The sequence below is a fragment of the Mirounga leonina genome, unplaced genomic scaffold (assembly GCF_011800145.1).
Source record: "Mirounga leonina isolate KUSES-001 unplaced genomic scaffold, KU_Mleo_1.0 Mir_104, whole genome shotgun sequence".
NCBI lineage: Eukaryota > Metazoa > Chordata > Mammalia > Carnivora > Phocidae > Mirounga > Mirounga leonina.
The window spans coordinates 7,457,819-7,484,502 of NW_023270231.1; the positions used below are offsets into that span (position 1 = coordinate 7,457,819).

Sequence of the window (26,684 nt, forward strand, 5' to 3'; positions counted from 1 at the left end):
CATACCTTAAACATTTATTTTTGAAATTTTTTTCAATTGCAGGTAACTCAAAATTAGCTTTGAATAATAATTTGTCCTCAATCTTTGATGCTTTTAACCCCTACCTTTATTATTTTTATACATTTCCCTTACAATTTTTGTTGACATTTATTAAGGTAGGAACCTTGTTGTCTCTCTTGGTCTGAATCTGAATATGTTCTCAATAAATCTTAAAAATTAACTTATTTAATTGATTCATTTTACACCTTAATTTCTCTAAAATCAAGACATCTTTTAAAATCAGTGTTATTTTGCAATACCTGTAAGACAGGTAGATTTGGGTATATCAAGAAAGTACCAATATTAAAACATTTTAGAACATATTTTGATAATCATATTTTAAAACAAAGTGCTTAGTCCTTTTAGTCCAAAGATGACAGGTTTCATGTTTGGATATTCTGCAAGGACTTAGCAATCATTGTTACGGCATTACCATTTGATCATTACAGCAGCTAAGGGTAACTGAATTATTATTATTCTGCCAATGACAAACTGAGACTTGGAGAAGTTAAGAAACTTGCCTGGGCACACTTACTAAGTATGTGGCAAAGCCAAGACTTGAAAACAGGACAGTCAGACTCCAAAGAATGTACTCATAATCATTGTGTTAAATACTTTCATTTGTGTGTGAAACATTTAAAATAATTCCCACTATAGAGTTAACATATTTAAACTATAAGTCATCACGAAATCTGGGAGAAAAGTCAATCTCTTATGTTCACATGAGCAAAACATGGTGGTAAGCAACAAATTAAGATTAGGACAGTTAACTAGAGTTAAAACAGTGCCAGGCACAGAGATGCATGATAAATTGAAGTAGGCTCCCTGGAAGATACAGTGCTTGAGCTGGGTCTTGATGTGAGATTTTGATAGGCTGAAGAGAGAGGAGAGGCGTTTAAGCAAGGATGATAGCATAAATAAAGGCTCAGATGTAGGAAGCACCGAGCTTATTCAAATGATTGTGAATGTTGAGTATTTAAGGATTCCAATTAGTAACAAATTTTTGTCTCACCTGTTCTAAAACAATTGAAAAATTAAAGGAGTAAATTGAAAGTGACCAAAGCATCCTCTTCATTACTGGTAAAGCTGATCTTGAAAAATCTCTCATATACCTGTGTGAGATTGAGCTTTACAATACTAAGTCCCAGAACTAGAATTACCCATCTAGAAGAATTAAGATTACCATGCTGGGAATAACAGAGTGAAACATGTATGTCCTTTAGGTATTTGTTCCCAAGAAGAACAGAAAGGAACTGGGCAATGAATGTCTAGTTTCTCCTAAAGCTCATCACTCATCTAATCAATTCTATCTCCACCCTGGGGGTGATCGAAAGGAAATGGAGTGGCCAATAGTGTTACTCTAATGAAGTTCCTTCACAGGGCAGGAAACACTGGGAGGAGAGATGAAGCATACCACCAACTTGGCCAAACTTGAAATTCTATACCTAAAAATCATAAAAATGGACTCCTTTTCTTAATTTTCTACCTGGCATACAATGCTAGAGATCCAGGCCTTCATTCCTAGCTCCCCTTAAATATTCCCGATAGCAGTGAAATAGAACTGAAATACTTCTGTACAAAGTAGCTCAAGGGATATCATAAATCACCCAGAAAAGGCATTTTTTTAAATGTAAGAACAATTTTGAAATAAATATGGTACACTGTTCTGAGTTCCTTTTGGAATGGAGGGACACGTTCTTTTTTTTTTTTAAAGATTTTATTTATTTATTTGATAGAGAGACAGCGAGAGAGGGAACACAAGCAGGGGGAGTAGGAGAGGGAGAAGCAGGCCTCCCGCTGAGCAGGGAGCCCGATGCGGGGCTCGATCCCAGGACTCTGGGATCATGACCCTAGCCGAAGGCAGACGCTTAACGACTGAGCCACCCAGGCGCCCCGGACACGTTCTTTTTGGAATAGAGGGACATGTTTACACCTAAGCTTATGAAAAACTGAATGGAGGACAAGGTTTCTCAGATTGGATCATGGTATCTTTTCAACTGTACTTCATATGTGTTCAATAGTTGAAATAAATCTGAAAAAAAGACCTTGGGATAAATATGTTATATCCTAAGACTTTCACTTTCTGGTAGAGAAACAACTAGAGAAATCTATTGCCTATATATATATATATTTTTTAATTCCTAGAATTTATATTTATTTCCATTTGAATCAACTCTGGTGCTAAAATCCTTTTTTTTGTTTTTTAATTTTATTCATTTGAGACACAGATAAAGAGAGAGAGCATGAGCAGGGGGAGAGGCAGAGGGAAAGAGAGGGAGAAGCAGGTTCCCCACTGAGCCAGGAGCCCCATGTGGGGCTCAATCCCAGGACCCCAGGATTATGACCTGAGCCAAAAGCAGATACTTAACCATCTGAGACACCCAGGTGCCCCTAGAATCCTTTTTAATTATCTGGACATTCAGTATTATTGTCTCCTCATGTATCCTTTCTATCATTAACTTCTGTTTTTATGAACAATTTTAAATTTTGTTATTAAGGTAAAATAAATAGGGTTCTAGTAATCACATCATTTCCCACCAAGATTGCAGGTGATATGGGCACTGAAGAGGCCTCAGTGGAAATGTATGTAGCAGCTACACTTTAAGATCTGATATATAAGGTTTGTTTGGGTCCTATACACCATTTTGGAGTTAGGATTCTCAGATTTCTAGATAGTACTACCTACTTCTCCAAGCGTTCCTTCTCTGCCTTTTCCTTCACTCATTCCTGATACTCTATATTATACCCATAGAACTGTTTGTAATTTCCCAGATATTTCAGGCTCTTAGCCTCACATGCCTTGCTATTTCTTCTACATATCATTTACTTGCCTTCTTCACCTGATAACTCTTTCTGGCCTTCATGATTCAGTTGAGATAAGTAACCCCTGAGAATGTTTACACCTCTCTTGCTTTGTTCTCTTTCATGGCACTTGTAACAGTGCTATGAATTGCCTATTTACCTCTCATTTTGCATGACTGGCCTTTTGTGAGCTGAGAATTTCTCATTTACCCTTGTATCTTCAGGTCCTCCCACTGGGAGTGGCTTATAGCGGATGATCAATAAACATTGGTTACTCTAAATCTATTTGTTTCTGATAGCAATCAATCTTCCTTAACTTTTTAAAACTTACAATTCTAAAATTCAGAGGAAATTCCCAGACATCATTACCTCTGCAAACCTACCATCATTAGAATTCAACAGTGGCACTATTAAGGGATGATGAGAGAGAAAAAAAGGTTAAGTACAGACATCTAAGTAATAGAGATTAAGAGACCATGATTGCCCGAAGCACCTTGATGTGTGTTGATTGTTTTTAGCAAAATTATCAAATCTCCAACACTGACAAAGTGTGTGTTTTGAATATAAATCATTTCTTTCGGCATGAAAATCTTGACTATTGCCTGTACTTTAGATATTTGGGGATAAATGGATTTTCCTCCAAAATGAAAACTATGCTCAAAAAACTTAAGATTATTCTAGGTTGATATTAGGATGTTTTAGTCTGTCTTCTCTATCTAATCATCTATATGATCTGCTTTAGGGTTTATGACTTAATCTAAGATTTTTGTAAGATTATAGGATTGGGAGTATCCTTATTTATCATGTAATCCAACCATCATTGGAAGCTCACATCGCCAAACATGAGCAATACTGAAGTTTGGCCTTAATGGTGGATTAGACCGTCTGTCTTCTCAGTGTAGTTTTAATGGCTCTGGATATGATGCTAGACTCATAAATGCCATAACACCAGAAATCACAATATTGAGAGTCTTACCCACTGAGTTAAAGTATTGTGTCTACAGGATTCCCCTATAAAAAGCAATGCTGTTAGGAAAGATAATCATTAGATATCTGGTCTATCATATTGTCTTCCTTTCTACCAGTTCCGTCAGAAGGGAGGAAATGTTACACAGAAGAGAGTTGAGTGAGATGTAGAAACATGTTCCAAGGAGTTAAGTAGCTTACCTTAAGTTGAATACCTAGTAAGAACTAGAGTCAAGGTGCAGATCCAGATTGAAACTCAAAGCCCACACCGTTTTCACTGCATAAACTTGTTTAGAATAGAGAGTGTTGCTCAGGGCAAGCAGGTAAGGCAGAGGCTCTGTGTGAAGTTGGGCAAGGGCTGGGAAGGAGATCTTTGGTCACACAGGACAGAGAGCATCAGGAGGAAAAGACCAGAGAAATGGAAAACATGAGCTATAATTTCAGCCTTTACCATGCTTTTGCTTAGATCCTCATAATTTACGAGAAAAATTGTGTTTTCCTATAACTGCTGGTCCAACTTTCTGAAAGCTCTTCCTTTCCTGGGGATTAGAGAACATGGCTGCATGCCAAGCCAAGTATCTCTCCTGCTTAGTTATCCCAAGTTCTCTTCCCTGGCAGAGATACAGTGAGGAGGTGTATTGATTTCACCTCAGATTTTCATCTCGGTCATTCAACCTACATTAAGCAAGTGGCATTATTTTACTCCTGGAGGCAGACACTGTCATTCTGTCCCTGGAGGACAGTTGACTAAGTGTGGAGAGACGGTTTGTTGGCATCCCTTCCCTTGTCTGTGTGTGTTTTACTAACAGCATGCCACAGCTCTTCAAGGAACAATGCTAGAAACTGCCCTGGTTTCCCTTCTTGAGACATGTAGGGAGGAAACATCAGTACTTGCAAAATGCTGTTGCTCCAAGCTCAGCTCCCAGCTGGCAGATAATCAATTTTCTCCAATGCAAAGTTACTTTCTCTCCTCTCCTCTCTTCTCCTCTCCCTCTTACACCATATTACACAAGGTAACCTAGGACAGAGCACTGATAGCTTCCAGTTCTCTGGGAGGAAGATTGAGGAGTAAGGGCTTTCCTTTCTTCATTTCTAAGATGCAAGTATTGAACAAGTTGATATCTAGAATTGCATATTTCTGTGGTTTTGGTTATTGAGTTATTACGTCAGTGCATGCAGCAAAAAATTAGGTGTAACACTTTTAGTGAAAATTCACCAGGAGAGAATTTCAAATTGAGAATCAAGCTACTGGAATTCTATATTTAGATCTGATGCTAACTAATTGTGTGGCCCTGGATGTATCATTTTAACTCTGAGCTTCAGTTATAGCTGGATTAGATGATCCTTGAGATTTCTTCTAATTCTAAAGTCTAAGCTATATGTATTTTCTTTTTCTATTAATACCTCTTTCACTTACTCTAAAGTGATAGTTGTTTAAAGGAATTATTTTGGAACTAGGAGCAAAGGAATCTGTTTATAGTCTATCCTTTATCACTATCTTTTCTTAATAAGAATAATGGTCAAACTATATAGAGGAGTGATGAAGGAATGTGGGGAAGACTTATGTCACCACAGTTAATGTCTTTCTACAAAAGATGAGCTATAGAAGACACCTTTTGAACTGTAGTAATCTGTTATTTTCTTTCAGAGATATTAATTTGGTAACTTTGTGTAAACAGCTAAAAATAAATAAAGGAATAGCCCTAAATGCCTAAAAGATCTTAAAAGTGGAGTCATAAACAAATTTTCACTTTGTCTCCATATTGCCCAATAATTAAAAGCCTTTGATATGTCTTTCCTACTAGAAATGTTGTAGGTTCATTGGATAGTAAGGTCAAAGGGCACTCGGGGTCTTCAGGCTGTCATTGAGCCCCTCCCATCTTCCTTGCCAGCTCCAGGCAACTGGGGTCTCTCTGAGTGCAGGTCTTTTGTAGCTCATTTTGGCAAAAGTCATTTTAAGATTGCTATACTGTATCATAATTTTAGGGTATTCATAAAATCTTGAACAGTTTTTAAGTTCAAGCACTGTCTCAGTTATCCATTGGGAGATCAAAGCTCTTACGCACTTCAGACATATCCTGTACCAGACTCTACTTCATGTTTAATTTCAGTTTTGAAAGCGAAATGTCAACATTCCTTTAAAAGTATCCATGTTCTTTTAAAAACAGATCTTCCCCTATCTTTCATTTCAAGCAATGTTTTCTTCAGCTTTTGTAGAGATGGGTCATACTGCTAATCTTTGAGCACTGTGTGTGTTTATAGGACACTGAACTCTTCACACTCATTGTGGATTTCTCACATGGGTTATTTTGGTCATCAAAACAATCAAATCAGCCTTGATTGAATGACTGTTCGGGCACGATGTTTCCTATTTTCAGTCTGTTCTAGTTCCTTGTACTTGATTATTCTACTTACATAATGAGCCCCAGTGACACCAAATTTAGCTTTTCTTGTTCCCTCATTGGAGCTGTCTGTGTTAATAGGGGCTGCCTCGCATGATTCCTAAATTGGGCTCATCGCATTGTATTGCATTTTTATGATCTTACATGAAGAGAATCTATACTGGAGGTAAAATATACCCACTAAAAATTTTTGGCCTTGAGTCTCCATTAAATGGTAGAATCCATGTTCATGCAAAAAATGGCTGGGGATGTTTGCTTTCTTTACCTTACATTCAGTCAGCATGGCTTTCAGATAATTCTTTATTCAAGTAGATTAAAGTTGATCAATCTGTAATGAAGTAGCTATGAAAAAGAATGTATATGTCTACTAAGTACAGTTTAATGCTTTATTTTGCTAAAATGCCTTTAATATAATTTAGTATGAGAAGTTTAATCAGTTTTTTTCATTTATCATTTTTTACCTGGTTTTTGAGGACCTAAACTTATCCTATACATACAGGGTTTTTTTAAGCAAACCTTTTTTTGCTTCTAACTTGTCTGGCATTTTTCTCTTAAGAAGAATTGGAGAAATAATTGCCATTGAAGTTGATACATATTACAGATGTGTTAGTCCAGCAGGCTGGTTCCTGTTCCCTATTAATTGTATGACTATGAAAGGAGTATGTCTTAAATAATTCAGTTTATTTGAGATACACATATTAGTATACCCTTAATTGTTAAAAAAATTAAAATCTTTTAGCTTTAAAAAAAAAGTTGAGCTACATATAAGCTTGGTGAATTTGACATTGGGGTAGATTGCAGATTGTTCACCAAAGACATAAGTCTTAAAACATGACCAAGAGTTTCTTCCCTAGCATTGTAAAGATTAAATATACTAAGTATTTAACTTAAAGCAGCTATTTCCAATTCTTTAATATCATTGAAAATTTATGACCTTGAAAACCAGGTTTATAAAATTTTCCAATTACTCTTTCATGCCACCAAATCCAATATGTTGTCAAAGAACTGTTTGGGCCAAAGGGGCTATAAATTCACGTTAATAAGTTCTGCAAAATGCACATCCTTTAGAAACTGCTTGAAAAAAGGTGAGGTGTTTCATTTTTTTTTCTCCCTGCCAAGAAGGCTGCAGAGGGGAAGCAAGGCCCTTCAATTTGCCATTATTTAAACACCAGATTCCAAGTAGGCTATAATTTTAGTGATGTTAACATCAAATCCTCCTTGAGAGATCTCTTGTGATCAGCTGCTAAGAGGTTGTTGCCTCAATGTTGATAGAACAATAGTGCTTAGCAAATAACAGCTCTCTACAGTTAATATTATTTTTATCTTATTTGCAAATCATAAATGCAGTTATTCTGCAGAAAGAATTGGTTAACTCTGAAGTTTATTTAGGAACTCAAGTATGGGAAAGGAGAGAGAACATCTAATTAAATCTTTAATGCATAAAACCATACTTCAATTTTACAACTCACAGTTTAGTTATTCAAATGACAGTATTAATGAAAACAAAAAAGCTCTCAGGGGTAAATTGAGAGACCTAACTTCTGGTGAAGGTTCTGTGGTGTGACCTTTGGCAAGCTCCAGTATTCCTCAGAGCTTCACTTTCTCATCAGGAAAATGAAGAAACTGGCCTGATCTCTAAATTCTCTTTCAGCTATGACACCCTAGGATCAAATCCAAATTCAGCAATGAAAGTACTGAAAATTCCCTATATAATGAGGCCAAAGATACTTTGAGTTTTGGTGAGTGGAGCATTAAACCATTGTTCTTGATGCTGATTAGACATGGAATACCATCTGTGAAAATAAAGCAAGTGCCAATTCAGAAAAAAAAAAAAAAAGATTTAGAGGCCTTTAATAATCTCCTATATCAATCCTGCAATAGCAGAAACCTGATATGAGGCAGATACCTACATGCCTTGGTTCCCATGATCCTTCTCCCAGAACACTTGCTCCTGGAGGTCCATTTTGCCCAAAAACACAATTCCCTATCTCCCTGTGGACAGAGAATGCTGAGCATCAGCCCTCTGATCTAGACTGTCCGTTATAAAATGAAAGAGATACAAGACTCCATGTGGCAAACAGATTGATGTAAGAATTCATTCTCTGAAATATAAATCAAAAAGCCTTGAGATGTGATTCCCAAATATAATCAGCAAATGGATGTGGTTGCATGCTTTCCTCAAATCTTTGTATTATTTTCCTTTATTACTCAAGTCACAACAAGGGCTTTTGGTGGGTAAAAGGAGGTGATTGTGTCTAATAGTTGAGTAGAGGCAGGACACAGGTCATCTCACCAGCCCTGGGCTTCTCTTAGTGGGCACTATCGTGAGTACAAGGACTGCTGACCGCCAGTAGGGGGCATTATTACATCCCTGCTATGCTGTGGCCTTCTCATGGTTTTACGTCTGTAATGGAGTCTTGTCAGGGGAAGGAAAAGGATAGATTGTTCTGCTCTCTTATCTTTAACTCCAGGGCCATTACAGTGTAAGAGGTTCTGTCAGGTGTCCAGCTTTTAAATGTCTTACATTTAAAACCAGAGGAGGAATGAATGAGACTAAGCTTTGCCTTCCTGACAAATGGAGAAAACTGGATGTTTATTGTAGAAACAAATCAAAATGAACAGCTATGGTATAAACTAGATTCTCAAGGTCATAAGATCCTCTGAGTTATGTGAAAACATTAGGAAAAGGAAAAAAAATAATGGTAACAATGTTCAGTAACATTTATTAAGCACCTACTATGTCTCAAGTTCCTGTTCTCAACACTCAACAGGAATCATTCCCCTTCACCAGAATTCTAGTAGGGAAGAATGACTATTATCCCAATTTTTCCATGTGCTAAAACTGAGACTAGACAAGTAACTTGCTTAAGGTCGTAGAGCGAATTAATGTCAAACTCAGAAATTGCCAGGGTTTTTTTTTTTTTTGTCATATATCTCATTTCTTCATTTTTCATAAAGTTTAGAGCCGTTGGTGAATTTTGGATATGTTTCAAATACACAGATTTAAATAATATCACTAATAATAAATTTAATATTAAAATCATATTTTACATTTTATATAGGGTCCCCACAAGATCCATTATCTAAGTGAATAGTTTTATTTTATAAAAAACACAAAAAGAACCAGAAAGAAAAATGGATTTACCCAAGATTACACAAGAAGATCATAATAAACAAGCAGGAATTAGAGCACAGGTCTGCTGACTTTGAGTCCAGTGCTTTCCCAACCAAAAGATACAGCTTCCTTTTTCAGAGAAGTTGAGCTTTTTGGAATCAACTCTATGTAGTTTGATATAATTTACAGAGTTTTAAAAAAATGTTAGTAATGATTTTTAACAAACATCTTAAAAATTATCTTGAATATCACAAAATGCAAAACTTCCTGGGTGAGAGAATTCTAGCAGGGGGAAGAAAGCTTTAAAATTGAGTGGTTGGGCATAGAGCAAAGAGCAAGTGAGGTCAAGTCGTTAAGCTTATAATTTTGCAGAGTATCCCCAGGAGTGATTTGACGTCGTGGGGAACATTTTGTGATTTGACCTTTTCCAACCATTGCCTGCAGTTGCCTGAATTTGGATGTTCTTTTTCCAGCTGCTTTCAAAGCTGTTTTAGAAAGCTTGGTATTCTGATAACATTAGGTTTCTCAACTTCTGCGGAGCCTTTTAAGAAAATGTCAGTGCCTGGGTTAGATTAATCAGGTCTGGCTTCAAACACAAAATTATGCCAGGCCCATCAGATGAATAGAAATAAGAAATTACAGTGTTTATGGTTATTTCTCCAGAAAAGTTTTCTGGGTTTGAATGAAAATCATTAATAACATTTTTCTCTTTGCCTCTGGAATTTGAAACCATCTGTGAGATACATTCATAAATCCAACAGATAGAATTCAAATACCATCTTTATTGCTGGTAGCACTGACTTGGAAGATTCGTATTATGTCTCATCCAAATCTAATTTTTGGGATTACCCAACTCAGAGGAGAAGTTGGTGTACAAGATCGACTACTTGCTTGGAATAGCAGGCTGGCAACAACTGGGTACCTAAAGTAGGGACTGGGTGAGAACAACTTCTGGATTAACCTCTAAAAATTCGTCCATGGCTTGACTCAGGAGATGTTACCAAATGGAGAACAGATGCAAGAAATTATTAGATCTATCCGGTAAGGAAACTCCTAAGTGGGCAAGCATCTCAATTTTACCCATCAGATAACAGAATGCATGAAGTGGGAGAAAGTCAGAGTGGAATCTCTTCTTTCTGGTACTTTCTAAAAGGATGGAAAATAGAGGGAACTGTAGCTGCCCATGGCCAAAGACTCCATTTTTCATGGACAGAACTGTGGACCATGCCTTTTCATGTTGGGAAATCTTGTTTCTTTCAGCAGCAGCAAGTAGGATTTCTGTTCTTTTCCTCTGTGAAGTGCACTCTCATCATGTATATGTCAGAATGGCAAATGTAACATATTGACCCCTTTTCTGTGGGTCTGAGATTACAACTGTGACAAATCAGTTATAATCGGTAATTACAAGGAGCAAAAAAAAAAAAAAAAAAAAAATCCTTCGTTATCTAGCACTTACCTATGGTGGACTGGAAGTAAAAAAACTACTATTTTTCTTAGGATTTCTCAAATATCCAGCCATGCCTCTATTAAGCCACTTTAATTTTCTTATCAAAGTTGACAAATTTAACTGTACTATGGTATGTGCTTCTTATTAGTCTCTCTCTCTCCTGAGTTGTTGAAAATACTTCTAGTCAGCAACTTAGAGCCAAGGGAGCAAAGTTGCTGGAATATGAATTCACATTTTAAAATTTCCCCCAAAATGGGACTTCTCAGATAAATTAGGAGATCTGGTGGTGTTGCAGTAATACTCTACATGAGGATGAACCATACATAAAAGGATATTTCGTCACCTTTGACTGCCAAGCCATGTTGATATGTAATCAGTTCATACTTCAGTGTCATGTTGAACAGAAGAGATGATTTTTGTGACACAAATCTGTGACCTATGTTAAAATGATAGTATTAATGATGTTCATGGATACAATGACGTTCATATAAATAAGAATAAGACTGAATGCTTTACTATTATTCCTGATGGTTGCAGGTAGCCTTTTAACATAGGATAAAAACATTTCACTCAAGAAGCTTACTTACCAATACTATAGAATGCCAATACCAATCTTCTTTGATGCGTCTTTAAGAGGATAAATTGGTTGATATGGATAAATTCTAGGACCCTTTCTAGCCAATTCTCTTTTGGATAGGGAGTACTATTTCTTCTATGTTTATATGTGCCAGAATGGTGTTAATAATATTACAAAGATTGTGCTGCTATGTAATAATATATAACATGTATACATCATCTCTGAAAACTTACAAAGCACTTTTCCTACCATTAGCAAATGTGGTTTTCACAACAGCCTTAGGTATGCTTATCCTTACTTTCCTGGGAGAATTTAAACAACTTATCCTACTCTCTGGACTTTGTTTGTGTCATTACTAGCACTTGAATTCTGGGACTGGATTCTGTGTATTTTCTGCTACCACAACCTATTCTGCACTTATATAAAGTTACATGCACTTATAACATGTTTAGTATCTAGTCAGATGTTTGTAGGAGTTAGATTTAATTATGCTGAGAAAAATTGCATTCCTTTTGGATGGATCAAAGTGGCAAATGCATTCATTTCTATCTTCAGTTTTAGATTTCTGAGCCAGAGTTGTTTTATTTATATGAATCTCAAGGTGAATTTGCTATTTGCTACTATTTGCTATTTGTTGGAATTTGGTGATGGACCCCAAATAATGAATTGTATTACAGAAGGTCACAATGAGCTAAGAAACTGTGGCTTCTAAAGCATGTGAAGAAGAGGAGTGATTTACACTATTAAATCTAGTAAAGAGAATTTTCTAGTACAGAACTGCAGAGAACTAAGATATTAGCAAAACTTAGGTTCACTGTGTAAACCTAGAGGAAACCACTAATCTCTGGAGGCTTTACAAATATTAAGCTTCCTTTTATCTAAAGCTATTCTCCAGGAGGACAACTCTAGTATGGTTGAGTTTCCATCCTCCTAAAAGTAATATGCCTATATACATAAGGTTAAAGAGCAAACAAAAGGAACTTTTCTCTTTGTCGTTGGGACCCCCAGTTATCCAAACCAGCTATATTAACTACATTCAGTAATTGTTCAACTTTCTGCTTTCCCTCCCCCGCCCCCCCTCTTTATTTCCATGATCCTAACCATTGGCTTAAAATGAACAGGCTATGTACTACAAAAGGAGTATTGCTTTGGGAAGCAGGAGTCAAGGGTCTGCCACTAGGTAGCTCTGTGTCCTTGGATAAAACACCAATCTTCTTTGATGGGTGTTTAAGAGGACAAAATTGGTTGATATGGATAAATTCTAGGAGCCTTTATAACCAATTCTCTTTTAGATGTAGAGTACTATTTCTTCTATGCTTATATGTGCCAGAATGGTATTAATAATATTACAAAGATTATGCTACTTTGTAATAATATATGACATTAATGGGCCTTTTATTATGGGCCAGGAATTATACCAAGCACTTCACATATATTAACTCTTTTTAGTTTAGTTTCACAATAACCCTGTGAGGTGAGGTTTTTTACTATCCCTATTTACACGTAAGGAAGTTGAGACTCCGAGAATTAAGGCACTTTCCCCAAATCACACAATCAGTTAGTGGCAGAAGTAAGACTTTTGAACCTAGCCAGTCTGACATCACAGCTCTTGTAGTGGACACTTTCTTTTGAAAGATTTTATTTATTTATTTGTCAGAGAGAGAGTGTGAGCAAGCACACAAGCAGGGGGAGTGGCCAGCAGAGTAGGCAGAGGGAGAAGCAGGCTCCCTGCAGAGCAAGGAGCCCAATGTGGGTACTCGATCCCAGGACCCTAGGATCATGACCTGAGCCGAAGGCAGATGCTTAAACAACTGAGCCACCCAGGCGTTCCTGTAGTACACATTTTGATGACCCCTCCTTCCCTTCTTCTCTGAGCTGGTGTACCCATCCTCCAGGTTCTGTAAGAGGTGGCTGCTTACAGCCCACCACTGTCCCCTTCTCTACAGAATTGCATTTGGCCAAAATAGAACCATCTCAACTGGGAGATTAAGGCCACTCCACCACAGCCTACAGAGCGCAAATGACGGCTGCTCTTGCCTCAAGGAGGCATTTTGTGGTACAGTTTGTTCCAGAACCTCCTAGAAGTTCTCCTACTTATGCTTAGCTTTTTTCCCCACTGCGAGGTCTTGCTTCCTTCCCTCACTCCCCTTCTTTTAACAATGAAACCCCAATAAGTCACCCTTGCAGGAATTCTTGACTCTACCTCTGCTTCTAGGAAATCTAACTTGACGCAGCTCCTGGTCTGCACCACAGTTCTATGCTCTCTTTGCTCAGTGGAGAAGTCAGAGGGAGTCTTTAAAAGATAGACTTAGCCTAGAAAAAAATTATAAATTACACCTTTAACTTTCCACTGTAATTTTTCCAGTTGCTATTTTGTTTTTTGCAACACATGAGCTTAAAGAAATAACAGGTGAAATAAAAACGGTGAAGTTTTGTAACGAAAACACATCTACCTATTAGACTTAAGGTGAAAGGCTGATTGATCTCTTTCAGCAGCCAAGCCCCTTTGTTGTCTCTCTCATGAATTGGATCTGGTTGAGAAACTCAAATCACCAATCGATTCTTTAATAAGCATAATGCGGTCACTCTGATATAGCTGATTTCCCTTCCCTTTTTTCTTCTTGGCAAGCAGTTAAGATTGCTAACAGCTCATTGTGACCTTATATTCACATCTCTGGGGATTAAGTTTAGCAAGGTATCCAGTAAAAATGTTTCCAGAAACAATAATTTCTAAAGTGAAGTTTTAATATTTCAAAAGCTCATGTTGATCTCTGTCTCGGTCTTAAATGTTTTTTGGTATAGCGTTCACCCAGGGTTTTCTTCATTGCTTTCTAAGCTAAAACATTTATTCATTTAACAAATAATTGTTGAGCTCCTTCTGTGTACCAGGCACTGTACTAGATGCTGAGACTAAAATAGGTAATTAAGTATAGCTACTTCCCTCATGGAACTTGTGAACCAATTGAATATTATCATCTAATAGTCACACCAATCATATTCTTTAAATTGTGATCAGCTCTCTAGCTGTCATATGATACTATGAGGTTTTACTGAAGACATTAGATCTATTAAGGACTTCTTTGATGATGGAATAAATTGACATCTGAAGAAAGAATGGAGTTAAAGAAAAGATGGGGGTATTAAATTTTGAACCAAGAGAATCAGCATGTGAAAAGATCCTAAGGCAAGAAGTAGCGGGGACATTTAAGGAACCACAAGAACACCAGTTGGAGTGTGAGGAAATACTATTTAAGATGAGGCTAGAGATGCAGTCAGGGGAAAGATTATACAAAGTCTTAAAGGACAAATTAAAGGATTTTAGTGTGTCCTGATATCAATGGACACTTATTGAAGGGTTTGGAGGAGTGTATACATGTGTGACATGAACACAGGAACAGGGGATATTTCTGAAATTGGAGGTAACATGACAAATGAAGACAAAAGAATGAGCAGTACCTATTCTCTTAGGAGAATAGAAAGTAAATCAAGTTGGGTGGGCATTAAAGGGGGAAATCATAAATGGTGTGAGATACAGCGGGGATGGACCAAGGGTAAAATGGACCAGAAACACATGATAAGCAGTATGGATTTTAAACTGAGAAACTTGAAGGGAATGGAATGAACAGAGGTAAATTTTAGAAAGATTTGTCTAAACTAGCACTGTCCAATTGAGCTTTCTATGATGAAGTAGCTTTTCTGTGATCTATACTATCATAATACATATGTAGTTACCGAGCACTTGAAAATGCCTTGATGAATGGGGGGATAGATTTTTAAATTCTATTTAATTTTGTATTTTACTTAAGGTAACTACCATCTTAGCACATGTCTAGTCATCGTACAGAGTATGTGTGTGTGCTGGGGACATTTGGAAGTTGGAATGAGGAAAAGGAGATGTGCTAGGAATCTGGGAGAGAGAGGAGGTCAGGAAGAATAAAGCCAGAAAAATCATACAAATGTGAAGTGAAAATATTTAATTTACTTTGTCTACATGAAGGGAATAATAAGAAATGTCTAGGTTAAATTCAGATTTTAGACCGCTTCCCATGCCAGACTAAGGGGCTTGGACTGTCTGTGAAGAGGAACATGGATCTCTTTAAGGTTTCAAAGATTGGAATTATTTAAGTAGAATTTCCAGAAATGTGCTTGCCAGAGACTTCATTTTATTATGGTGTATAAGATAAATTAGCGTGTATATTTTTTGTTAGAGCCCTTGTGCCACTGAGTAGTGATGCTATATCCCTATGTCTTCCTGAGGACTCCCTGATGGCAAGAATTACAGTTTGGTTATGTTTTCCCTTCTGACCTCACAGGACCTAGTTGCTGGAAGAATACTGAATGTAATCCCAGAAAAGTTAATAGGGGCCTCAGACACCACTGGAAATGGTGGGCAGGTGATGGATGCAGAAACACATGGGAGTGGCATGTATAGAAGTTAACAACTGATTAAACTTGAAAGTCATTACTTACCCATAATGCTCTAGACTCCATAAGCTCAGGGACTGTGATTCTGCCCAAGGATTAGGTATTCTACTCATTCTTTTGGGAACACAGCAAACCTGGAGAAAAGTGTGGTGCCAATTAAAAGGCAATATTTACAAAGCATTTTTGGGGCAGTGTTTATTCCAGATATCTTGAAGTTAAATATTTTTTAAAATATATTTTCTGGAGCACCTGGGTAGCTTAATTGGTTAAGCATCTGCCTTTGGCTCAGGATCATGATCCCACAGTCCTCGGGTCGAGTCCCATGTTGGGCTCCCTGCTCAGTGGGGAGCCTGCTTCTTCCTCTCCCTCTGCTGCTCCCCCTATGTTCATTCATGCTCTCTCTCAAATAAATAAAATCCTTATAAAAAAATATTTCCACATTATCTTTCAGAAAGTCAATGTTTACCCCTATCAAAAGTGTGTAGCTCTTAGTTCACATCTTGTCTGTACTTCCTGCTAATATAATAGGTTAAAAGTGAAATACTATTCTTTTACTTGGCATTTCACTGATCACTACTGAAGTTGATAATCTCCATATATCCATCAATTATCCATTCATTTTTTTAACCTAATTAAAATTTGGGTTTCTTTTCTCAATGATTAATGGGAATTGTTTATGTATCAGTGACACTGGCCTTCGATTTCTTATTTTGTAGATATATTATTTAAGTGTTGTATTTTCTTTTTAAAATTATCTAAAGCATTCTCTTTTAACTTTTTTAAAAGCTGTAGATTGATTGATTGATTGATTGATTGATTGATTTAGCAAACTCTGTCCCCAGTATGGGGCTCAAATTCACAACCCCAAGATCAAGAGTTGCATGCTCTACTGACTAAGCCAGACAGGCACTCCTAAAGTTTTACATGTTAAATGTGTAAATATTTTTCCTTTATGCTTTTTATGTTTCCCCAAATGCAAATGTAGCCAACAACTCTCTTGCTTTCCTGTGGTCAAAAGCAACCTCATAGAAGTATACCACAGATTCAAATATTTAATAAGGGGTGATATAGTTAGATCTAATGCATTGTCTCAACACATGTCTCTGTCTATCTGAATCATAGTCAAGAGAAAATTATCTTGTTCCATCTTAATCTATTTAATTTAGAATCAGTTGTGAGATTCCATAGGTCTTAATCTCCATACTCCCTAAAATAGAGGGCTGTATGCATAGCAATGATTCAGAATATTTGTTAATTTAAATAGAGACTAGAGAGAGGAATGTAAAGAAGAGCATAACACTAACACTATTATGAGCATAAGGAGAGCCTAACACTATTTTGTCTTTAAAGTCAATCTAGTAGAATAATATAAGTTCTATTCAACTATATTTAAGTGGAGTAAGAATCATGAGTGAGGAACAAAGTGAAATCTTTTTTTTTTTTCGCCAACCTGACAAGATATTAATGATATTGAGATAATGTATGCAAACCATTCAGCCCCAGTCTCTGTATATAGTAGTTCTCATTCCAGGTAACCAGAAAATACTTCTTGTCATTATTTCAGGTGTTCATGGGGTAGATTTTTCTACCACTGGAATTGTTAAGTTTTTAAGAAATAGTTTTGCACCACAGTTAAAAAAAATTGGAATTCATCGTTCATTAACATTGATAGTCTCTTCCTAAAACCAGATGTGAGAAGCTTATAAAAGATAAAGAAAGAATGGACATTAGTGGGTGTTATTCAAATTATGTCTTCTCTTTTCAATCATAGCCTGTGTCTATAACATTCTAAATTAAGACACAAACAAGGACCAAACTAATTTATTAAATGCTATGACTTTAAATATCATATGTTAGACTAAATCAATGAAAGGAATATATTTGAAGTGGCTGAAATAACCACTTTTGACTTGGTTGGCATTTAAACCTTTTGGGCTTAGCAATCACTGATGTAGCACTTTCAGGGGTTTTGATTTTTATAGGCTCTTTGGCCCAGAGTTTTTAAAAATACAAAAAGGGTTGTGGCCTTAGAGAAGACAGGCATCAGGCTGTCACTGTGAAGCTGCTTTGCTTTTAAATGGCCTGTTCCCAAGTTTGAATTCATAATCTAGTGGTAGAAAAGCTTTGGATTTGCTGGCAAAGATGAAAGATGCTCAGAAGCTATTACCTTCATATAGAAATTGATGGATAAATAGGCTATGGACATTTAGATTATGACCTAAAGGGAAGTGGAGTATTGAATTGAGATAATTATCATGTTAACTTGAGACAAAATTAAAGTTCACCTTTAAAAGAGTCAGATCATTAATGCCAAAGTGTAGATTCTCATTCACTTATGTGATAAGTAAAAAAAAAAAGTTACTAAAGTTATCTAGATTTATTTAAAATATTATAATTTGTAAAGTCTCAAACACATGTTTAAAATATGCAGAAAACTCCCAAGGGCTCTGAAAATAAGGAGAAAAAGCACCACTGAATATTACTATTTAAAAAGAAAACCTCTCCTTGTTTTTCCTATCTAGAATATGAGAACTTGCATTTGCCTACAGTATTCTGATCAAAGAAACAGGAAAGAAACAGACATTAATGGGGATCATCTCAAATTAAGTGTCTTTATTCCACAATTATAGCCTGGGTCTATCATATTGTAAACTAGAAGAAAAGCAGAGACCAAACTAATTTATGAAATGCCATGATTTTAAGTAGCTTAAGTCCAGATAAATCAATATAGAGAAGCATAATCTCAGAAAACTAATCAAAATCTACTTATTACCAACAAGAAATTCCCACTTTAAGTTTTCAGGGATAGTTGCTCATTAATGGCTACTTAATGATCTCTGAGAGGGAACTGATGTTCAAATGGAAGGTAAATTCCCTAATTAGTTTTTGGGTCACTATCACTGTCTTAACCAAGCTTGACTCAGACAAGTGACAGTACATCAATTTGCCAAAGGCAGTGTTAAGAGGTTTTTATAACTACACAGGAAATACTGCAAGGTTAGGGGGAGAGTCTTTACTCCTTGGAAGAGTAGCCAATGGAGGATTTTCTGTCTCAGCAGCTTGGAAGGCTGTGGAATGACACTTGTGAGTAGGAAGGAAGAACTGGACTGAGGAGTGAGAACTCACTCTGCTAAGTCAATCTTCTGTGCATGAGGCTTCTAAAGTACTTCATTTTCAAATCAAATCTAAATCAGCGAAATAAGTAGAGAAACAGGCACAAAGCCAAATAATTAAACTAAAAGCACAGGGTTTGGGTTTGTTCTTCATGTATTTTAGGACAAATTATAATTTAGTAAAGAAAAAAAGCAACATTTGAAAAGTGGTCTCATGTTTATCTCACACTGCAAGAGCAGATACAGTCTTTGACACTATTATTCCCTAAGAGTATGTAAGAAAGCATAAATATATAGTAACTGGGACATGTCTCCATAGTATATTATCTAAAAATTTTAATAGTATATTATTTAAAATTTTTAATGCTCTGAAATTTCACTTTGAATCATATTAGATGAAAAAGATGGAATTTTTTTAAAAATTAGAGACATCAAATTGTGTCACATTAAATTGTTCTCATGCATAGCCATATGGTTATTCTTTGATTCCTTTATTACTCTACTATCAGGATCATTTACATAAACTCTGTTTTCAACTCAATGTTCCAGAACACATCTTTTTGATTTTTGTGTTTTTTCCCCCCTCTATGTTTAAATTTATAAATGCATTCTTTCTTTTGATCCTTTCTTCAACAAATGTTACTGAATACCTACTGGGAGCCAAACAGGATGCTAAGTACTGGTCCTGCGGTGGTATGGTAAAATAGGGACTGTTTGTGAACTCGTGCAAATAAATTAATTCTAATAGGAGAGAGATTAAGAAAATAGCCACACAAATGAGAAATTAAGAATTGCAGTAAGTGCCATGAAGGAAAACCATATGATTCAATGAAAACATTAGAAAAATGTCTCAGCATAGGAATTTGGTTATAAATGGAGTAAAACTGGCATTTACTAGTGTCAGTCACCAGTATATTCCTCTGTGGCTTGTGTAGAGAAAGGTCCTGAGAACAGGAGGAAATTGTTACAAACCTTAGGATTCATGGCAGGTAAGAGAGGCACAGTGTAGAAACACTGTTCCCCTCCCTCCCCACCAAACAAGAAGTTTAAGCAGGCAGAGAAGGCACCCTCCAGAAACACCTGAAAGAAGAAAATATTATCAATATACTCAAAATGTTTCCTTCCATCTGGTAGTCACATTACTTATGAAAGGATCAGAATTCAGTTTAGTTTGGGTTTTTGTTTTGTTTGTTTTTTAACCCAAAGGGGAAGAAGATCGTTTTCAACATACCCCTTGTATGGAACTCTGAATTTAAATGTGTGAACATGAGAGTTGAATACATGCTTATTTTCAAAAGCTTTGCAGTTTTTTGTTGATGTATAAATGACATAGAGTATCCTATTGGTTTTAGGTATATATCAGGTGATTTGATATTTTTATACATTATAAAACGATCCCCACAGTAAGTCTAGTTACCATCTGTCACCATACAAAATTATGACGATATTATTGACTACATCCCTATGGCTTATTTATAACTAGAAGTTTGTACCTCTTAATCACCTTTACCTATTTCATCTACCCCCAACCCTTCCCCACTCTGGTAATCAATAGTTTCTTCCCTGTATTTATGAGTCTGTTTCCGTTTTGTTTTTTAGTTTGTGCATATAAGAGAAGACAGTATTTGTCTTTCTCTATTTTACTTAGCATTATCCCCTCTAGGTTCATCCATGTTGTCGCAAGTGGCAAGATTTCATTCTTTGTTTTATGGCTGAGTAATATTCCATTGTATATATATTACATCTTTATCTATGAATGGAACACCTAGGTGGCTTCCATATTTGTAAATAATGCTGCAATGAACACAGGAATGCATATATCTCTTCAAATTGGTGTTTTTGTTTTCGGGTAAACATCTAGAAGTAGAATTGCTGGATTGTATGGTATTTCTATTAATAATTTTTTGAGGAACCTCCATAGTGGTTTCCCATAGTGGCTGTGCCAATTTACTTTCTCAACAACAGTGCATGAGGATGGTTATCTTTTCTCCACATCCTTGCCAACACTTGTGTTATCTTTTCTCCACATCCTTGCCAACACTTGTTATTTTTAGTCTTTTTGATAATAGCAAATCTGGCATGTATGAGTTGATATATCACTGTGGTTTTAATTTGCATTTCCCTGATGATAGTGATGTTGAACATCTTTTCTTTTGCCTGTTGGCAATATGTATGTCTTCTTTGGAAAAATGTTTTTTCAGTTCCTCTGTTGATTTTTTAATTGGATTTTTTATATTAAGTTATGTAAGTTCTTTATATATTTTGGATATTAACCCCTTATCAAAGATATCAATTGCAAATATCTTCTATTTCAGTAGGTTGCCTTTTCATTTTGTTGATGGTTTCCTTCACTATGCAAAAGCTTTTCAATTTGATGTAATTCCATTTCTTTATTTTAGCTTTTGTTGCCCTTGCCTTACACTGGTCCAAAAATATATTACTAAGACTGATGTTGAAGAGCTTATTGCCTATATTTTCTTCTAGAAGTTTTATGGTTTCAAGTCTTTAATCCATTTTGAATTTATTTTTTTATATAGTTTAAAGTAGTCACCCAGTTTCATTCCTTTGCATACAGCTGTCCAACTTTTCCAACACCATTTATTGGAGACTCTCTCTTCCTCATTGTATATTCTTGCCTCCTCTGTCATTGATTGACAATATAAGCATGGGTTTATATCTGGGCTCCCTATTCTAAATGCTTTCCAAGTTTGATAAGTGTTGGCATGATGCTCTGTTCTGTTCCAGGAGATTATGTGGTCATGTCTGTCTACTTTGACCTGAGCAGAAGGATGGGATACTTCACCATCCAGACCTACATCCCCTGCACACTCATTGTTGTCCTATCCTGGGTATCTTTCTGGATCAATAAGGATGCTGTTCCAGCCAGAACTTCTTTAGGTGAGACACGTTTCTTTTTCTTTTAGTGTTCCAAGATAAGTATCCGGTATCAGTAATCTTTATTCCCCTTTCTAAGTTGATTTGCTGTTAATTCAGTCAGCAATTACATAGAAATGACATTATTTTATTTTAAAGAAAACTAGCATATTTAAAAAAAGGTGTTTAAAAGATTTCCAGTTCTCATTTTCCTTAATTACCTCAATTCACTTTCTTTAGTGAATTCTCTTAATAAATTTAAGTTTGACTAGGAAAAAAAAACAAACTTCTAATTTCAGTAGATTTTGTGTTTTGGTCTCTGGGCAGTTATTTGCGGAGCTGCTCACACAAGCTCATGAGAGCTGGTTGTGTTTATTCTTTCCAAATGTATTGAGAGATGTCACATTGGTAGATTGAAGTCAGCCAAGGTGAAAGTATTAACATCATAGAAATCGGCAAACACTAAAAATCAGGACTGCCTTTTTTCCCCTAGAGTCAACTGTTACACATTTACCAGCACATGACTGGCTATTAATTCCAACATCCATAATTATCATAATGACATTTGAAGATGTACATACACAGCAATTGGCTCTAACCATTGAAAATATTTTTAGAAAAATACCTGTGACATTTTGGGAATACAGCCCCTTCCCACCTCAAATGCATACACTTTTAAGATTATTTGCATCTTTCTTGATGTATTATATATAGAGATGTTTATATTTTCACATTTTTTTCTCATGTGAGGAATAAGGTTCAAATAGATTATTACAAAGCCACAGACTCACAAGGACGTTGGAGTCTAGGTCCATGAATGTTAAGTAGTTAACTAAGAATTAAGCTGTTGAAAGATGAATTATACAATCACAGTCCTCTTTTATCAGCTATGTGAAAACTAGGACCACATCTCTTGCCCGCTCTTGACTATTGAGTAAATATAATTGTAGTAGTTAAGAGCTCCGGTTTTAAAACCCAATAAATCTGGATTTCATCCCACATGTATAGTATGGCTTGGAAATGCTCTTTAGTTTCTGTAAATCATATTTTCCTCAAATGTGAAACATATATCATTTTCTGTAGGGTTTTATTAGATTAATCTAGGTTAGGTACAGAAAATACTTAAGAAAATAAGGTATTCCACACATGGACGAAACATACTAAAGCATTAGAAATGTTAGCAACTACAGTTGACCCTTGAAATATGTGGGGGTTAGGGGTTCTAACTTCACCTGAGCAGTCAAAAATCCACATATAACTTTTAACTCCCCCCAAACGAATAGCCTGTTGTTGCCTGGAAGCCTTCCCAGTAACACATATATTGTATGTCACATGTATTATGTACTGTATTCTTAAAATAAAGTAGAGAAAAGCAAATGTTATTAAAAAACTGATAAGGAAGAGAAAATACATTTATTATACTGTGCTTTATTTGTTGAAAAAATCTGCATATAAGTGGACCCATGTAATTCAAACCCATGTAGTTCAAGGGTCAACTATATATCATTTTCTGACAAAATGCTCTGTACCAGGTTATTAAAACTGAGGGCAAAAGAGATTACTGGGAAGAAGACATCATTTGCATGTTTGTCCTCTTCCAAACCTAATTTAGTCTCCCATCTGTTTCAAAATAATTTTGTTTGGACTTCTCTGTTATATGTGGTACATTGTTACAAGTCCTATTCAACACTTAGAATATCTTGTTTACTTCTACCAGCTGAAATAAACCCAAAGTATGTCGAGCCTATTACTTTAGGACTGTTGTCACTGTGAGTAGAATGTATTGCCTTATATGCTTACATGTCTGTCTCTCACATCAGAATGTAGATGTTTTTTCATTCCCAGTATAGTGCCTGGCCCATAGCTGGTTCTTCATTGATTATTCAAGTAATGTATGCTCTTATGAATGGATGGAACAAATGCATTAATACATTCCAATCTACCCATACCAAAAATATTTTAAGAAAAAGATTTCAAATCATTCTCTTCTCTTGAAGTCCAGACTTCTGCTGGTCAAACTCCTCTTAAGGCCACTTTGATAATTCATTTCAACCAGTCATTAAATGAGCCCTCACTGGCCAAAACTGCTGTAGGAGAAGGGATCAAGGTGAGTGAGCTAAAGAATGAGGAATGAGAGAGAGGCCCCTGAACAATTAACAGGTATGTGCTCCTATATGTTGATCTTTGACTATAAGTCACACCTGTTTAATATAGTCCCCGTGACTCTTCTACCCTTTACAACTACTTACAGAAGTTACAGTGATAATAAAAAGTATTAACACATTTTGTAGGGTTAAGGAAGCAGAGGTGCTGCAAGGTTAAATGACATTCACAAGATCACACCCCCAGCAGATAGTCTATCTGCACCTTGGCTAATGGGGCTTAGAGTTGCTCTGTGTGTGAGGCTTTGTTGAAGGCCAGTTGTGGGGAAAGGTGGACAGGAGAGACAGTTTCTCTGTGTTAACTTTGCTTTCTCAATTCTCTAGATCAGTGCTTCTTAAATTCAACTGCACATTTATATCACTAGGATGCCTTTACATGTATAGCTGCCTCAGTCCAATCACAGAAGATGCTTATTTAAATTTTGAGAGCTTGGCCTGCATGTCAGGATTAAAAAAAAAAAAAAAAAATTCCTCAGGTGATTCTAACCTGTGATCACATTACCTTTTTCAGTGTTTACAATCAAGCATTAAACCAGATGACCCTAAACACCTGTGGACCTAAAGTTTATTGTCACAGAATAGTTAAAGTCAAGTTGTTGGATGAGTGAGATAAATATGCCTATACGGCTCAGACTCTTTCTGAGCTCAGACCACAAGAGCATGGGAAGCAGTCATTTTGGGGCTTACAACACTTGAATGTAGTTTGGCACACAGGTGGTAGCTGGTAAGCCTTAATCATGGTTCAATGTCGACGGATGAAACAATAAAAACACCAGTTGGTATTTTTCACACGAGTAATCTGAGGTGAGGTAGCATGCCTGAAGAGCTTACCTGATGCCAAGACTGGAGGAATTGATAAAAGCTATGGATATCTTTTCATCTATCCCACGTAAGCCTAATCCTTTGCTTAGCAAAACTGGACTTTAAAAACCACCCCCAGCTATCTTGTTGGTGGTGGGTGGATCAGTTAAAACTACCACTCATCTCCCACCCACTGTTCTCTTCCCCACGGATCCAACCAGAAACCTGAAAATATCATGAAGTGGTTCTTCAGGAGTCTTCCTTTACATTACATGGCTGTGATGAACTTCCATGTAGCCTAAATAACATCTTCCTAACTTGCTAGATAAGTTTTTAACTTACATGTTAGATCAGATTTTCTTAAGTGAAATTGTCTATGGTATCTGCTGTAAATTATGACATTTTCACTCCTCCATAGGTCAAGTGTGGCTTGAGGCCTGAATGTGAAGGCCAAGGTTCCCCCCATACGCAAATAATGAATCATTGGACACCACATCAAAAACTAATGATGTACTGTATGGTGACTAACATTAAAAACAAATTACCCTCCTTAAAAGTGATATATTATCAGCTGAATAATACATGATGAGAATTCCTAGGGGCTATTTGTTTGTTTGTTTATATATAATAAAATTACAAATTTAAGTAATCAAAAATTCTCCCCCCCAAAATATATCAACTGTAATTATGTATAGTCAAGAACTTCTACATGAATTATTGCATGGACAACTTGAGTGAAGTTTTTTTAATTTGAGAAGCAGACTGTTCTTCTCTAAAATAAATAGCTTACATTTATTGATATTTTACTAGGAATTGCAGTTGATGAACATTACTTAATCTTCACAAGAACACTATGAGGTATGCCCCTCCCACGCCACCCCTAGTTTGTAGATGAGAAACTTGACCATTGCTAAGGTTCTATCATGACAATATGGAAGACCCACAGTCCACATCATCCTGAATTAGGAAAATACACTAGCTCCCAAGTGTCTGGTGCTTCATGCTGCATATTAGGTACATATTCATAGAGAGGGAATATAACAATGTGGGTCAGAGCACAGCATTTTAAGTCAGACTTTGTAGGCTTGTATCTCATCTTTCTCACTTTCTACCTTGGACAAATTCTTTATTCTTTCTGTGCTCAAGTTTTTTTCACTTGCAGAAAAAGGATAACAGTGATAATCCTCTTTGTGAGGATTTTGTGGGATAATATATAAAGTACTTGAGGCAGTACCTGGTCAAAGAAAGAGATCCACTAAATGTTAGCTGTTGTTATGTACAGTTAAAATTCTATCCCACAGGCCATCAATGTGGATTCTTATTTTCAGATGTAGCATGAGTCTCTCTGACCTATCATATATACATTATTCATTGATTGCTCCATTTATGCATTCAAAAGGGTATTTATTGAGTCCCAGCACTATACTTGTCTTATGAAGTCACAAAGGACATTAAGATAGAGGTCCTTTCTGTTGTCACATAATATACAGATTACAAAGGGAGATGGGCTATTCCCTAATAATAATATAGGAAAGAGGTTATGATTGTAGTTTATAACTGCAGTTTCCTTGATCATACTTCTCCTCTATGAAAGGCTACTCTTTTTTTGTGAAGTTATTTCAACCAACACCAATTTTTCACCTCTTGGGAATTTCATAACAGAAAATACACTGAGGAAACTTGATACTAAGCTAAGATCTAATGACCCAAGAGAGCCACATGGTTCTTGGACTTATTTATTCTACAACTGGAAGTTTGTACCTCTCAATCCCCCTCACCTATTTTGCCTATACCCCTATCCATCTCCCCTCAAGCAAACACCAGTTAGTTCTCATGAGTCTGTATCTATTTTTGTTATTGTTTGCCCATTTGCACATTTTATTTTTTTAGATCCATGGCATTTGTCTTTGATCTATTTTACTTAGGATAATGCCCTCTAGGGCCATCCATGTTGTCACAAA

The 26,684-nt window shown here is 36.2% G+C and overlaps 1 protein-coding gene across 5 annotated transcripts in view; it reads left to right on the forward strand.

The window, feature by feature from the left end:
• Positions 1-26,684, forward strand: part of GABRG2 (gamma-aminobutyric acid type A receptor subunit gamma2) — a 102,575-nt gene that overhangs the window by 64,554 nt on the left and 11,337 nt on the right. For 3 of the 5 annotated variants that reach the window (XM_035013771.1, XM_035013764.1, XM_035013780.1), the window contains exon 7: positions 21,632-21,784. In XM_035013771.1, the coding sequence (XP_034869662.1) occupies positions 21,632-21,784 (153 nt within the window). The remainder of the gene's footprint in view (positions 1-21,631; positions 21,785-26,684) is intronic. The other 2 variants (XM_035013778.1, XM_035013779.1) reach the window with 1 other exon arrangement.